A 15,750-nucleotide genomic window follows, 5' to 3' on the forward strand; every position below is an offset into this window, starting at 1 on the left:
GCCCATGTAAGCCTGCAATCCACCTAAACGTGCTTTTCAGATAGTAGGGTCCATTAGATGAGGCATAAAATAAGCACAAGTTTACAAAACATGGGATCAAACTGCAATAAAGATGATTATAAGGCTAGTGCAAATCTGTGGGCTCAAATCAGACATTAGAGCATTTCACAACCCTGTTTAAAGTTACCCTGTTATCTTCACTGTGGCTCAACTGCCTAACTCTGCAACTCCATTTATGTTTACTCAGAGGTAAGTCCTATTGAGGTCAGTGGTACTTCCTCCCTGGTAACTGTTTAGGATTGCAGCCTTTGCAATAATTAATGTAGTACCTTCAACAGTATCTTCATTTCTAAACTTGAACAAAGGCTCACAAGTTTTTCATGACTAGCAGAGCTTTGAACCTAGAAGCTCTTGCTCGATTTCTCTCGGCACTTCCAAGATTTCATGCGTAAATCCTGCCCAAACTGACAAGTAATAAAAATGATGTTGCACAGGCCTGGCTGGCACTCGGATCTCTAAGCAGCTCTGTGCAACTGCTAATAAATTTTGTCCACGTACATTCAACAATGTGCTAGATAGCCTCTTGCAAAATACCTTGGAAACTCAGTAGCCAGGAGCACTTGGCTGAAGTATGGGTTTAAAGTGCATAAAAGATGTTTATCTAGCAGAAATAGAAGCAAACTCTTGTTATGCTGAATCTACTTTGTTAGTAATAATAATAATTTTATTATTTATACTCTTCCCATCCGGCTGGGTTTCCCCAACCACTCTGGGCGGCTTACAGCATATATTAAAACATAATAAAACATCAAACATTAAAAACTTTCCAAAACAGAGCTGCCTTCTAAATGTTGTGTAGTTCTTTATCTCCTTGACATCTGAGGGGAGGGTGTTCCACAGGGAGGGCATCTAAAGCTGCATGGGTAAGTTTAAGAACTCCAGAAAGGAGGGGAAATACTTCTTTAAATAAATAAAAAAAGGTGTGGTTTCTGTAAAAACAATAAAATGTAAATCAGAAATTTAAAGATAATCAAGCCAACTGGGGCCAGCATATTTTTAAATTCATGTTTCCTTCTATTCTGCACTACAGCTTGAATCATCTTTGTGAAGTTCAGTTTCTGAAAGTTTCTGTGAGTGTATTTAATATAGCAGCTGAAGTCTTAAAAACGTGGGGTGGGAATGGTTTTCTCATTGCTGAAGTAGCCATGCATAGACAGAGATCATATATAATGTGATCAGTACAGCTTATCTATTTCTAAAATAATTCAAGAACAGAGCATATTACAACAACCAAGAAAAAACATGAGCATTTAGCGGGCAAGAACCAAAAACAGGTTAAAAGCCCAGTGGCCTAAGAAAATTTTAATTGCCCACCTAAATGGGAATGTTGCAGGCCAAAATGGAATCACTGAATTGTACAGCTGGAAGGCATCCACGGTGCCTCGCAAGTGTCGCCCTTTACTTTTCCCCACATACCTGTATGATGAATTGCCATTTACTCTAGTGGGGAGAGAAATTCAGCACTGCCGGACAGTGGGGGAGAGCCTAAGTTTCTAATGGGAAGGTACACATTGCCCCAAAGATTCCTGCATTTCGGGGGGTTGAAGTAGATGGCCCTTGTGGCCCTTCCAACTGGCCCAGAGTTGGCCCTTCCAACTCTGGTTCTGTGAAATACATCGTGGACTTGCGTGCAGAACAAAGATGCTCTGTACTCAAGCCTTTCAATATACTTTCCCTCTTTTCGCTTGCATCCTTCCTAGCATCATTGCAGAGATTTTTCTAGTTGGCTTTCAAAGTCTGAACAGGGATCTTTTTTTTTTTTAATTAAAAAAAACTATAGGGTTTATGCGTTTCTGTTTCAAGATTAGGGGAAGGGCTGAAAGGTTGATGATGCTAACGTTCTTGAAAGTAACCTTTAACAGATTTCCACAAGAGAAGATAGTTTGCACATGTATGCTTATTACCTGCCTACTTCCATCTGCATCATCCCCTGATGCAAACAGCTGCCACACATTTTAACAAGACTGACTACTTCCATGCCTTTTCTCAGGGTTCTGGACCCTGGAAGCAATTTGTATGTTGCTTGTTAAGCTTTCGTGTCACCTGAGGTCACGGACCAGCATTGAAAGAACTGCAAAACTTGTTAGGCAAGTCCGAGAGAAGCATTAGACTTGGTTGCTTTTGAGTAAAATATTCAAAAGGCTAAAGCGATGGAACATGGGATATCCCACAGTTTTGGGGCATGGTGTCTCTGAGAACATTGGATATAAGTGCTTGATTGATGGGTTTTTTGTTTTATTTAAAGAGAATCAGTTTAGAGGAAGGGGAGAGCCTTGTATGCCTCTCTCTTAGCCAGATGTGCTGCCTCTGGGCTGAGCACCTACAGTTTGCATGCTATTATCCAGGTAGGGTGGCGCCATGGTCTAAACAACACTGAGCCTCTTGGGCTTGACAATCAGAAGGGTGGCGGTTTGAGTCCCTGCAATGGGGTGAGCTGCTGTTGCTCTGGCCCAGCTCCTGCCAACCTGTTGTTTAGTCGTGTCCGACTCTTCGTGACCCCATGGACCAGAGCATGCCAGGCACTCCTGTCTTCCACTGCCTCCCACAGTTTGGTCAAACTCGTGCTGGTAGCTTCGAGAACACTGTCCAGCCATCTTGTCCTCTGTCATCTCCTACTTCTTGTGCCCTCCATCTTTCCCAATATCAGGGTCTTTTCCAGGGACACTTCTCTTCTCATGAGGTGGCCAAAGTATTGGAGCCTCGGCTTCACGATCGGTCCTTCCAGTGAGCACTCAGGGCTGATTTCCTTCAGAATGGAGAGATTTGATCTTCTTGCAGTCCATGGGACTCTCAAGAGCCTCCTCCAACACCATAATTCAACACCTGCCAACCTAGCCGTTTCAAAGCACGCCAGTGCAAGTAGATAAATAGGTACTGCTGCGTCAGGAAGGTAAACAGCATTTCCGTGCCCTCTGGTTTCCACCACGGTGTTCTGTTGCGCCAGAAGCGGTTTAGTTATGCTGGCCACATGACCTGGAAGGCTGGACAAACGCCGGCTCCCTCAGCCTGAAAGTGAAATGAGCACCACAACTCCATAGTTGCCTTTGACTGGACCTAACCATCCAGGGGTCCTTTACCTTTATCCAGAAAATTCATGGTTTCCTAAGCCCTGCATGCATCAACTGCTCCCTCAAAGAGCAGGAGTTGGCAGTACACTGAGAGCCTGGGCTCCATTGGATGAACATAATGATGCCCCGGAATTCATCCTGGTAGACCTAGAAAGAAGAAGAGGCGGCCTCAGCCTATGGCAATCCTCGCGCACTGAACTGTGTATGCACAGATAGGACATTTAGATAAGTAATGGGGAGATAGAGAAGCAAAGCATAGCAAGGGATTAGACTGAGTTAATGTGATTTCACATGCTTCAGACTTTGTTTCATTTGGGGATAAAGACAAAGGTATTTAAAGCATTTTTGAAAAATAAAAGTCGTTCCAAGGCATAGCCACTTGTCCTTAACCTTCGGTTTTGTTTAGATTACCATACATTTCTCTGGGGATAAAAATGGCTAAGGGAGGAACTCGGCCCTGACACTGTACCATGATATATCTCTTAACAAGAACAGAGGTAGAATTCCTGAAATATCTGAAGTCATCAGAGGTCACTATGAAGTTTATACAAAGGCTGGACTCCGTGGTGTTCCATTTATATTTCATATGTGGATATTCAAACAAAAGTTTACTTTATTTACTGGGAACCTGAGGAAACAGGGAGGTTAAGTCAATAACGTCCCAGACAGTCCTAACAAATTCACATATTTAGCAGGTATCGGAGGATTGTTTAATCAACATCCTTCAAATGCATTTTTAATGGCTGCACTTAACAGGGTTTTCGTAACTGGTCAAACAAGAGTCACAAAAATGCTAAAGACTCTGTATCTTCTGATACAATATTGTGTATATTACCTGACTTTCAGCTATATGGGAATAAAAGCTGTCAGCTACGTTTGCTGCCCTACCACCCTGGCTGATATTTGTAACTGAAAATCAGTAACAGGTGTCATTTTTTTTCCTCCTTACCTTGGTTAAGAAATAGTCCATCTGCAGATGTTACCAAGCCTCCCTACAGAGAGGTGAACATTGTCAAGATGGGCAGAAGCTCTTTCCTCATTTGTTTTTTAAAAAATACCATACAAAGGTAAGAGTCTGTCAGGAAGCCTCATACAGACCCGTTGGTCCATGTAATTGTACTGATTTGAGAGATGGCTCTTGATTTTTGGGGATTATTGGAAATGTTTTTGTTCCCTGAGAGGTATTTTTAAAAATTAAAAAATTCCAAGCACTCAAGTGGAGGGTTCTGTTGGACTCCCAGTATCTATCAGCCCCAGCCAGCTCGGCCAGTAGTCAGGAATGGAGGAAACCAGCATCCTAAACCCCGACCCTAAAATTTTATGTGCTTCCTAACTCTTCCACAGAGTCTGGACAGGCTATGGCTTGGCATGGTCAGCCATTTTGTGTTGTCTTAGCTGTCATAAGGGTGAAGTGACCCTACGTGCAGGCTACAATACATTTCTTTACACAATTTATGTTGTTGCACCTGTTGAACTACAACAACCTCCAACATCACCGGACAGCATGGCCAGTGTTCAGCGATTATGGGAGTTGTAGTCCACAACATCTGGAGGGCCAGAGGTCACCTAACCTTGACTTAGTCTACAACCCAAGGACTAAGCAAGCACATGCTCCTATATTTGCTCACATTGCCCTTTCTTCTTCCTTTCTTCCACTTCCCTTCTCTCTTTCATGAAACTTAAGATTACAAGATGCTTGGGGCAGGGACCTGTGTAAACCTCCATATACATTACTGGAGAACAAATTTCAAATTTGGAGGCAGTTAAAGCAATTCTTTTAGGTCCAAACCATTAGCGTGAGGCAGTGGAAGACAGGAGTGCCTGGCGTGCTCTGGTCCATGGGGTCATGAAGAGTCGGACACGACTAAACGACTAAACAACAACAACATTTACTGCTTTAATATCTAATGTGGGGTCCCATATTAGAGTGACCACTTATATATCACCACAAGAGAGAAGACAAATTGTTGCAAAATGGGCAACATGGCTTTGGTCCTGCATACCTGAAGGAGTGTCTCCTCCTCCATCGTTCAGCCTGGACACTGAGGTCCAGCTCCAAGGACCTTCTGGTGGTTCCCTCACTGCAAGTAGTGAGGTTGCAGGGAACCAGGCAGAGGGCCATCTCGGTAGTTGCATCCACCCTGTGGAATGCTCTCCCATCAGATGTCAAGGAAATAAAACAACTATTTGACTTTTAGAAGACATCTGAAGGCAGCCCTGTTTAGGGAAGTTTTTAATGTTTGGTGTCTTAGTGTTTTAATTTGTTGGAAGCTGCCCAGAGTGGCTGTGGTAACCCAGCCAAGATGGGTGGCATAAAAACTGTTATTATTACTACTACCACTACTACCTGCTAAGGCAGAGGTGTAAATGTAGAAACAATTCCTATAATTAAAAAGAATACAGCTTATCTGAATGGGGCAGACTCTCCACAGGTGACCTGAGTGCATGCTCAGTCTGTTCCACATGGTCTAGCCATTGATATAAAACTTTGTTTTTTAAAAAAAGGTAAAGGACCCCTGGGCGGTTACTTTCAGTCAAAGGTGACTATGGGATGCATCTCTCATCTTGCTTCAGGGGGAGGAGCCGACATTTGTCCACAGACAGCTTTCTGGGTCACGTGGCCAGCATGACTAAACCGCTTCTGGTGCAACAAAACACTGTGACAGAAACCAGAGTGCACGGAAACGGCGTTTGCCTTCCCGATGCAGCGTTACTTATTTATCTACTTGCACTTGCGTGCTTTCAAAATGCTAAGTTGGCAGGAGCTGGGACAGAGCTACAGGAGCTCACCCTGTCGCAGGGATTCGAACTGCCGACCTTCTGATTTGCAAGCCCAAGAGGCTCAGTGGTTTAGACCACAGCGCTACCCACATCCCTACTGTGAAACTTTGAGGCTCCTGCTCTCCCTTCTTTATCTTTAAATAGAACTTGGACCAGATAAGCTATCAAATAAAGGGTTGTCCTCAGACAGCCCTTCAAGCAGTACATAAAGTAAGACATTGTCGAGCTATCCCCTATTAATCTTCTCATTTCCCTTTTCCTCAATTATTATTATTATTTTAAACAGTGGGGGTGAATTCTTATTAAGTCAGCAGAAAGTCCAACATTGTCTGCTTCAGCAGCTTCAGTCAATGCAGGATGAAGAGAGGAATGTCTTTCGCATGCTCTGCTTCTCCCGCTAGCCAGTAGGTGGGTGTGTTTAACAGAGGAAAAAGCAAGGAGGAAGGAGCCTGTCAACCAGCCTCCCCAGCTAATTAGCTCAGCCTACAACAAAGATAAGAGAGCTGGGGAGGAGGACCCCCTGAAGGGTCTTTTGAATCTGGGCAATGTCTGATTGGCAGATGCTGAGGGAGATTCTTTGGTAATCCAGTTCATCAATGAGCTGCATAAATTCAGGACAGGGCTGGAAGAATTCAGGCATGTGGTGGACACTTTGTGGAGGCAGTCTGCAAGAAGGCAGCCCAAAATGGACAGAACCTTGGAATCTCTACAGCATATAATCTCCCAAGTCCTGCCTCACAGGGACCCCGCACTTGCGTTTAAAGACTGTAAGTACCAAAACAAAGTTTCTGGACTGTGCATTTGAGTCAGACAGAAACCTGTAACAGGGATGTTGTATAGATCAGCCTATCAAATGCTCTGCTCTCTCTGTGTGTGATGTTTATCAATATATATTTTTCCTGGAAGAGTTAGTGTTGCGATTCTCACTGGCATGGGAGTAAGCCCAAATCAACTCAGTGGGTCTTACTACTGAGTAAATATGCTGTGTAGCAGTAAAACTCGGGGGGGGGGGGGGAATCAAGTACTATATTTGCAATCACAGAATAATGTACTATATGTACACACTTCAAATCCTAGAAGAGTTTGATTATATGTTTAATAAAGTTTTACCTGAAAACATGCTAAACTGTTTACCATTTACAATTGTACCTATATACTAAGATTTACATATGTTTTTTCATCGTAACTCATGTGCTATTTATTTGTAGGAATAATGCTAGTTACAAGTCACATGCACACTTCAAACTGCATCTGAAAACAATCCTATTTATAAATGCTGAGGCTGTTTGTTCAATAAAATTTGTATTAAAGTCTCTTAAATTAAGTTCCAAGAAGTTCTCAGTGTCTCAGACTGCAATCCTGTACACACTTGACTGCAGGTAAGCACAGAGTAGGACTTACTTTTGAGTAGGCATGCATACAATTGCATTATAAAACAGCTTCAATTTGCTGCCTTTAAGCAGAGACTGCTTACTTCGTTAAAGCTTCATTTATGGCTCCCTCTGTGATCTTTATAGGACAAGGTGTTGATTCATATAAGAGAGGGGCATCAGAATGCAACCCAGAATCTCTTGACTCTGTGCTTAGAAGAGAAAATTCTTATATATTAAAGAGGAAACCAACTTGAAAATTCCCCAAAATTTATTGTGATGAATCAGACTAATAATGTTGTCTCACCTCCATCAGCATGTTTTTTTGTTCAGTTCATTGCTTTTTCATAATTTGTGAAAACTGTCAGTTATAATATTAGTCTAAGTTACTCAGTCACATTGTAGAAAAATCACTAGGCTGCCTTTGCAGGGCAACATTTCACAGAGAAAGTTTATTATTATCTATATTACACTCTGCGGCACTATGGGGGAGACACTCTTTGAAAGTATCTGCTTAATTTCTTTGTCAGGAGCTATGGTAAGAGTTAGCAACAACATCAGCCCTTTGCATTCTTTCAAAAGGAGCATGGAATGAATGACTTTAAATAAGCAGCTGGCGAGAGAGAGCGAAGTTGTGTATCAGTTATTCCACACATAGTTTGACAGAAATCAAGAGTTAGACAGATAAACACAAATACAGCTCCTGAGGCCACCCAGAAGGAAAACTCAATGCCATTGCATCAGTCCCACTTTAAGCAGCAGTTAACAAACCTTGTGGAGACAGAGACATCCCACAAGCACAAAGGATTTGATCTAGAAAAGGTGGGGAACTTCCCCCCTCCCCTCCCATTGTGGCAGATTCCTGAAGATCATCTGACAAGGTTTTGATTGAAAATGTATGTACTGGCCTCTCAGACAAAGTTATTGTGACCACCCACAGATTTGTGGGCTGGAAGAATGGCTACAATAAAGCATTAAAGCACATGGGGCTGGAATACCATTTTCAATGCAATCTTATCACAAAGTGGGGTTAACCATTAAAAAAAATAGTTCTTCCACTTGAATATATTGAATAGATTGCATCCTGTTAATGGACTTTAGCCAGCTGAATGCTATCAGTCCCTACATTGATGTAGAAGAGGATGAACCTCCAGTAAATCAGTGTTTCAGAAATCTTACTTTCAATATAAGTGTCTGCCATGGGTTTGTATGGACTTGCTTTTTACATTAATTTACTGTTCTTTTCTGTGTTGTCTTTAATGGTTTTATGGCTGTGCTTATTGTATTTTCTACATCACCTTGAGAAATTTATATGGAAGGCTAGTAGTAGTAGTAGTATTTATACATATGTTATGTAATTTATTTAGAAGAACTGAATTACATTCCCCCTATTATCTACATGAGTCCCAAAGGCTGCTTATATTTCCCATTCACTTCCCCAGCAGTTTCAGTATATAAGGTCCTATAAGGATTAAATCCTTGTTCCTACAATTATGGTATTTGCCAACCCTTTGCTTTCCCAAACTGTTTCTTTTCCTGGACAAAATAAAAAAATTCCTTCCAGTAGCACCTTAAAGACCAACTAAGTTAGTTCTTGGTATGAGCTTTCGTGTGCATGCACACTTCTTCTTTTCCTGGAGTCATTCTTACCGGTATTCAAACCTGAAATGGAGATTTATGTAAAATCACATACGCACAACAAGTTTCATGGCACTATCTTAATGATCAGGGCAGATGTATCGTATGCTGCTTTTCTGCATATTTTCTGCCCCTTTGGAAATGTATGTGGGAGTCAAACAGGAGTTTCATAGAGTCATAGAGTTTATAAGGACACAGAAGATCATCTAGTCCAATAACCCTGCATTGCAAGAATATACAGCTGTCCCATTTGAGGATCAAACTTGCAACATTGGCATTATCACCACCACACTATAACCAAGGCTGAACTTGAAATGTCAAATTCTGTCTTGAACAAGCTAATATTTGAACTTAAAATGCGCTGAATACATATACCAGATGCCGTTTCAGTATCAATGTTTAAGGGATATATGTTGTTACAAACAGGAAACCAGATGAGAAGCCTTGCTTTGCTTGGTCAATAGCATTCTCTAGCTCCATAAGCCAGAGGGAAACAAGAGTTCTATGAATATCACCACTAAAGACCACATATTATTAGGTTGTTATGTTATCCTAATCACCTGGGAATAAGTCCCTTTGATAGCCATGGAACTAATTCTGAGTACTCTTTGTGCAGTAGGATTGCTCTGTAAATCCCTTAAAGTGGGAACAGAGAGCCTGTGTCCCTCCAGATATTGTTGGACTACAATTCCCATCATCCCTCACCTGCTGTCTGAGGCTCAACAACTGGAGATCACAGTTCCCAATCCCAGCCATAAAGGAAGCAAGCAGCATATTGTTATGCTATTTTGAAAGAAAGATAATACCGCAGTTACATGATCTGACCACCAAGGTCCACATGGCCAAGCCTTGTTCAGTGCTGCAGCATTACAGATATGACATGAGCATCCTTAGACAACAGTAAAGAGGAAGATGGATTCTGTGGAATCTCAAAGGACTTGGGGTTATATGCAACTCATTTCTACTCAGAGTAAACCCATTGAAATTAATGGACCGAAATTAGTAGTGCCCGTCAATTTCAGTGGGAAGGGGCACTCAGCTGGTGTTTTATGGCAGGTGTGTTCTGCACTATGTAGTTGACACAATAATAGTCCTTTAGTGGTGGGTTTATTCTGCTTTATTACTTCCGTGATGGTTCCCCAGTGCTACCATATTACTGCTGTCTGGAAGACCACAGCACAACAAAAGCAGGACCAATATATATATTTAAAAAGGCCAGAACATTGGTGGTATGAAAATGTAATGGGATTTCAGCAGGGAGGTATGAAAAGTATGGATTGCAGGGTTGTGTGTGACCGCCCTGATAACATCATGGGTGAGCAATAAAAAAAGGACATCTGCAGGGCATTGACTAGCAATGGATACAGCCCTTAGCTTATTTTCATCATGAAGCGGTTATACGATCAGCCCTTTACAATCTTCGCGTTTTTCTGAATTATTTGAGCCAATTACTTTGGAGATGAGAGAGAAAATGCATAATACAACTGATGAGCAGTACGGTGTATTTTGTATCACAAAACCAGCCCAGATGAGGTAAAAAGGGGCAAGAGTGGAACACTAACCTGCCCCTGCAAGGGCTCACTCACAGAAGCAAGGAAATAGTCCCTCAAGCAGCAAGAGGCCCAAAACATTACTCAGAAAGCCCTTTCAGAGGCCTGTACCAGCCACAGACCAGATCCATTTGTCACAGGGAGGTGGGACACATGGACAGAGTGCTCCTTCAGTGTTTCAAGCTATTCGTGCTTATGTGTTACGGTTGACTCAGGTTGTTCCAAGGTCAGCCAGAGTTAACTGAATTAAAAACAGGTTAGAAACCTACAAATTTGTGAACCCTCCACTCAAAGGCTATTTCAATTTCCCAGTGGTTTGGCTTTCTGCAAACTGAAAGGGAATTATGCCTTACAATAATTCCAGGTCTACCCTTGTTTGTAGGCCAATTACATAATCTGTAAAAACCACAAACAAATATCCATGGCCTCATCAAATGGCAGTCTGATGACCACAGTCTTTATGGATTTTTCTAGAATAAGCATGGCCACCATCATTCTTCATATTTATTGTTTTATTAATCATCTTGGGATCAGAACAGTACTTGAAATGCACAAATGAGAGCGCCTGGGCCAATTTCAAGACACATGAAACTCCTTGTTCAGGGGTCCTAATGCTAGTTTTGAAATTGTCTTTGGCAAGAGGCCTGCACAGGCAGGGAGCCAAGACCCCCTTCTGAACTAACATGATCCTCAAGGCCACCACCAGGAGACCTCACGGAGAAGTGGAAACACACGTTGATGCTCAACAGCTACACAAAGGATTATCTAGGAATAAATCACTGATAACTGCCTCAGGCTGAGGCCAGTGGAAAAGCTTCATGACCTCAACTCAAGTCCTCAAGAGAGGGGAAGCCAGAAAAGTAGAAACAAAGTAGAAACTGGATGTTTCAGAAATCAGTTCAGAGACAATGAGTGGAACAATGCTAGAGAACCTGTGGCTCTTCAGAAGTTGTTGGACTTCAACTCCCATCAGCCCTGGTCAGCATGGTAAATGGCCAGGAATGTTGGGAGTTGTTGTTCAACAACATCCTGAGACACAGGTTCTCCAAGCCAGGAGTAAAGTCTGGCCCTCATTTGACTGCCTTCATTAATCAGGAATCTCAAGCAACTGTATCAGCTTTTCTAGTGGTACTCCAATATTCTTATTGGGCTAGAACTTATCTGATGAAACAGTACTATACTCTAAGCCAGTGTTTCCCAAACTTGGGTCTTCAGCTAATTTTGGACTACGATTCCCATCATCCTTGACCACTGGTCTTGATAGCTAGGGATGATGGGAGTTGTAGTCCAAAAGCAGCTGGAGATCTAAGTTTGGGAATCTCTGCTCTAAGCTCAGGATGACTATGCATCCACTTCTTTTGTCTTCGAGGAGCAAATTAGACCTGTAAGCAGCAGGTGTGTGTTTCAGAATTGAATCCCTATTGATATATAGCAGGGATATAGAACCTGTCGTCTTCCAGTATTCGTTGGGCTGCAGTGCCCATCATCCCTGGCCATTGGCAATGCTGACTGCTGCTGATGGAAGCTAGAGTCCAGCAACAGCTGGAAGGCGACAGATTTCCCATTCCTGTTGTAAAGGGATGAGAGGAGAGATGCAAAGCATACTAGGGTGGGGCAATAGGGAGATGCTGAATGGTTCCACTTTCTTCTTGTACCTCGTTGGGGTTTTATTGCCCTCCTGACACTGAAAGAGATCGCTTTTAAAAAGCAGTTTGGGATTAGAAAGTGTAGGCATCAAACGTATCCCCAAATCACTTTAAAATTTGTCTCCTATCCTACTGTTTTATAGCAGCTTAACAGTACACCCAGTTCTAATGCGCAGGTTCACTGTAGTCCTCTTCAAAGACACCTGAGGTGTTCACAGAGTGCTCAGGATGCATCTCTTGCAAAACGCTGGTGTAGCTAAGAGTGGCTAAGAGATTGACCTGTGAACTGGGGAGTGCCTTGTTCATATTTCCTCTTGTGAAAATGGGAAGGGTGGGCCTTGGGATGGAACCATGCAAGAATGGCTTGGAAATGAAGTGAAGGATTTGATAATGGAAGATGAGAATATGACCAGAGATGATTCGGACAAATGGAGGGTCGTACTCTTGTAATGAACACATAGATGCAAAATTTTAGGTTGTGGTGAATAAGGGTCTTTTGGGTAAATAGCAGTTCTCTCTCTCTCACTCACTCACTCATGATACAGTAGTACCATGGAGACTGAGGCAACGTGTGAGGCAATTTATGACAGTGGTTATGGTCCCAATGCCCACATATGACCCTTCACCAGTCAATTGCTTTGTATATTTGTAACTCACACCACTTAAAGCTATCCCATAATGATATGCAGATCAGCATGGTTGTGCTGGCCCCCTGCATCTTTGGGAGCTCCTGGGACCCCAGTATCAAGTAGGAGCCCACTTCTGGACCATCTTGAGTACCCCCTGCCCCTTGACTTCTTCCTCCTCCTCTTCTTGTCCCAGTGCTCTGATCAGCACTGGTCAACTAGTTGCTATTTATATTTCCCACAATGCCCCTGATGTACTGTCGCTCCAAGGCATGTGGGAAGTTGAACTGGTAGCTTAGACCTTGCTGCCCTGTGTTGCTCAGAGCACTCCCTGTTAACCACCAGATAAGCCTAACAGGAGCTGACAAGAGGGGACAGGACCCAACTGAGTCCCATGAAACTTGGAGACGTATCAATGACAGATTAGCCCAACTTATGGTCTTAGCAGTATGAGGGAGTTATAGGCATGTGCACATTTTACAGCATTTTGATTTATAAAATGCAACATGGCAACTGAATTAATATTATATCTCTTACATCCATGTAATGTAACTATTTCAGCCCCATGGCATTGCTTTTTCTCATTCTACACATTTAAACAATCTGCATGTATCAAACTGAGCCCAACTTTTACAGCTTCAGTCGAGGTGTGTGTTAAATTATAGCCCCTAATGGGAGGCAGCTGTAAGAAGGTGTGCCTATAAGTTATGGTATTTGTTTAAATGATATGGTTTTACTGATTATGTGTCATAGATTGATTGAGGAAATAGAAGACAATTTTAGTAGCCTTGCGACAAAAAAAAATATAGTCTTTTACTTAAAAAAAAATACAACTTAAAAAACCCAAATATGAAATGTATATTACTCTGCAGCCAAATGGTTATTTAACAATAGTCTGACAAGTTAGTTAAAACAACTCTTCTTCTGAAAGCCCTTTTAAAGTATAAAACTGACTAAGCAGGAAATACTTACCGTGTGTGTTCTTTATAAACGGATCGTTTGTGACAATGAAATATTCCCAGGGTTATGGCTCTGTTCCACATTGCCAGGAAGATTGCAAAACCTCTGCTTGGATAATCCTCTTCTAAAATAAAAGGCACTGCTAAGTTCTTTGGGCACTGTGTGTCGTGTTTATTTGCAATCTTGGCATGATACATTCTTGTTTTAGTGCCTTCCTTCTAACTGTATCTATTGCTCAAAAGCTGAGTTTGTTTGTTTAAATCGAAAAATACAAAGGTTCTTTGTATGGAGCTGATCCTGTTAGTGGGGAGCGAAGCATTCCTGGAGGACCATTTCCTATGCCCTGTTGTCTCGTGATCACCTCCCCACCTCTTCCTTTTTCCATTTTTTAAAAATAAAATATTTGCTATTGACACACATTCGTAGGTAAGTGCAGGAGATTAAGTCTCCATACATTCAAAGCACATGGCTTCTCCCCCAAAGAATCCTGGGAACTGTAGTTTATCCCTCACAGAGCTGCAGTTGCCATCACCTTTAACAAACTACATTTCCTAGGATTATTTGGGGGAAGCCCTGTGCTTTAAATGTGTGTGGATGTGGCCCAACTACACAAGCTCCAGGGCCGGCTTTTGAAGAGCAAGAAGAGGGGTTTCTCCGATTTTAGTGCTGTGATGTTTCATGCCAATACAGTGGTACCTCGGGTTACATACGCTTCAGGTTACAGACTCCACTAACTCAGAAATAGTGCTTCAGGTTAAGAACTTTGCTTCAGGATAAGAACAGAAATCGTGCTCCGGTGGCACATCGGCAGCAGGAGGCCCCATTAGCTAAAGTGGTGCTTCAGGTTAAGAACAGTTTCAGGTTAAGAACGGACCTCCGGAACGAATTAAGTACCACTGTACTGGATATAATAGATACCAATAGCTGACATAATAGGACATCAAAAAGCTTGGTCCCCATCGTCTTCCCTGCTGAGTTCAGGACAACCCTGAGACTAAGCTGGGGGAAGGGAGGAAGTTGACAGACAGTGGATGTGTTAGAAGCAGTTGTATTTTTCTAGAAAAAGAGGTTCTGGAACTCACCATGACCCTTGTTCTCTTATACAGTGGTACCTCGGGTTAAGAACTTAATTTGTTCTGGAGGTCCGTTCTCAACCTGAGCTGTTCTTAACCTGAAGCACTACTTTAGCTAATGGGGCTTCCCACTGCCACCGCGCCACCACTGTGTGATTTCTGTTCTCATCCTGAAGCAAAGTTCTTAACCCAAGATACTATTTCTGGGTTAGTGGAGTATGTAACCTGAAGCGTCTGTAACCCAAGGTACCACTGGCAATGGAGAGGTGCCAGAACTGAGTTCCAGTGAGTTCCAGCTGACAAAAGCCCTGGTTAGAAGAAGACAGGCAGGTGGTGGCTGGATGTGGGAAGCCTCCATAGACCAGCCTCTACTGCACAGACTTGTTGACCAGCTAGGAACAGACTCACAGCATAGACGTGCTCTGGCCCTCGGCCATTCTCTTTGCCCAGGCTTCCATTTTACTTTGTTCGTTGTTACATTGAGCTCACGACACGGGTAACCTATGCACATCCTTTGTATAATAATTTGATATCACCACCACAATTCCTGTCACACTCATAGTTTAAGACGGTTGAGGTTTAACATGTTTTTTTTAAAAAAAAAAACACCTAAATATCAGCTTTCCCTTAATGGCTTTTAAATGGAATTGTTACGAGACCTGTGTGCATATGTATGTGTGTCCTTATTAGGGAAAGAGGAGTGATGGATGTAAATCTGGGTGCGGTGCTGTTTTAACAGACCTGATCTAAAAATCTGAACTAGTTTTGGTTTGGAGTGGTTCCCCCCCCCCCCCCAAGATATAATTCTTTAAGGCATGTTACCAGTTCTGATATTATCAGAAGTCAAAGCTAGGAGGGGGCGGGGAAGAATAAGGAAAGAATATCAGGGGAAGTCTTTGGTGAACGTAAAAGCAACAGGTCACCTATCATGCTTCAATCTACTAGATTGCTTTGATGACTTTCAGACATCAACAGCAA

At 42.4% G+C, this 15,750-nt stretch overlaps 1 protein-coding gene across 1 annotated transcript in view; it reads left to right on the forward strand.

Annotated features, from left to right (window-relative positions):
* The first annotated feature begins 6,307 nt into the window (after nucleotides 1-6,307).
* The window catches only part of LIX1 (limb and CNS expressed 1), a 35,607-nt gene continuing 26,164 nt past the window's right edge, over nucleotides 6,308-15,750 (forward strand). The window contains exon 1 of the mRNA XM_081880577.1: nucleotides 6,308-6,676. Coding sequence (XP_081736703.1) covers nucleotides 6,595-6,676 — 82 coding nt within the window. The 5' untranslated portion in view covers nucleotides 6,308-6,594. The remainder of the gene's footprint in view (nucleotides 6,677-15,750) is intronic.

The sequence above is a fragment of the Podarcis erhardii genome (genome assembly GCF_964252035.2).
Source record: "Podarcis erhardii genome assembly, chromosome: 11".
NCBI classification, from domain to species: Eukaryota; Metazoa; Chordata; class Lepidosauria; order Squamata; family Lacertidae; genus Podarcis; species Podarcis erhardii.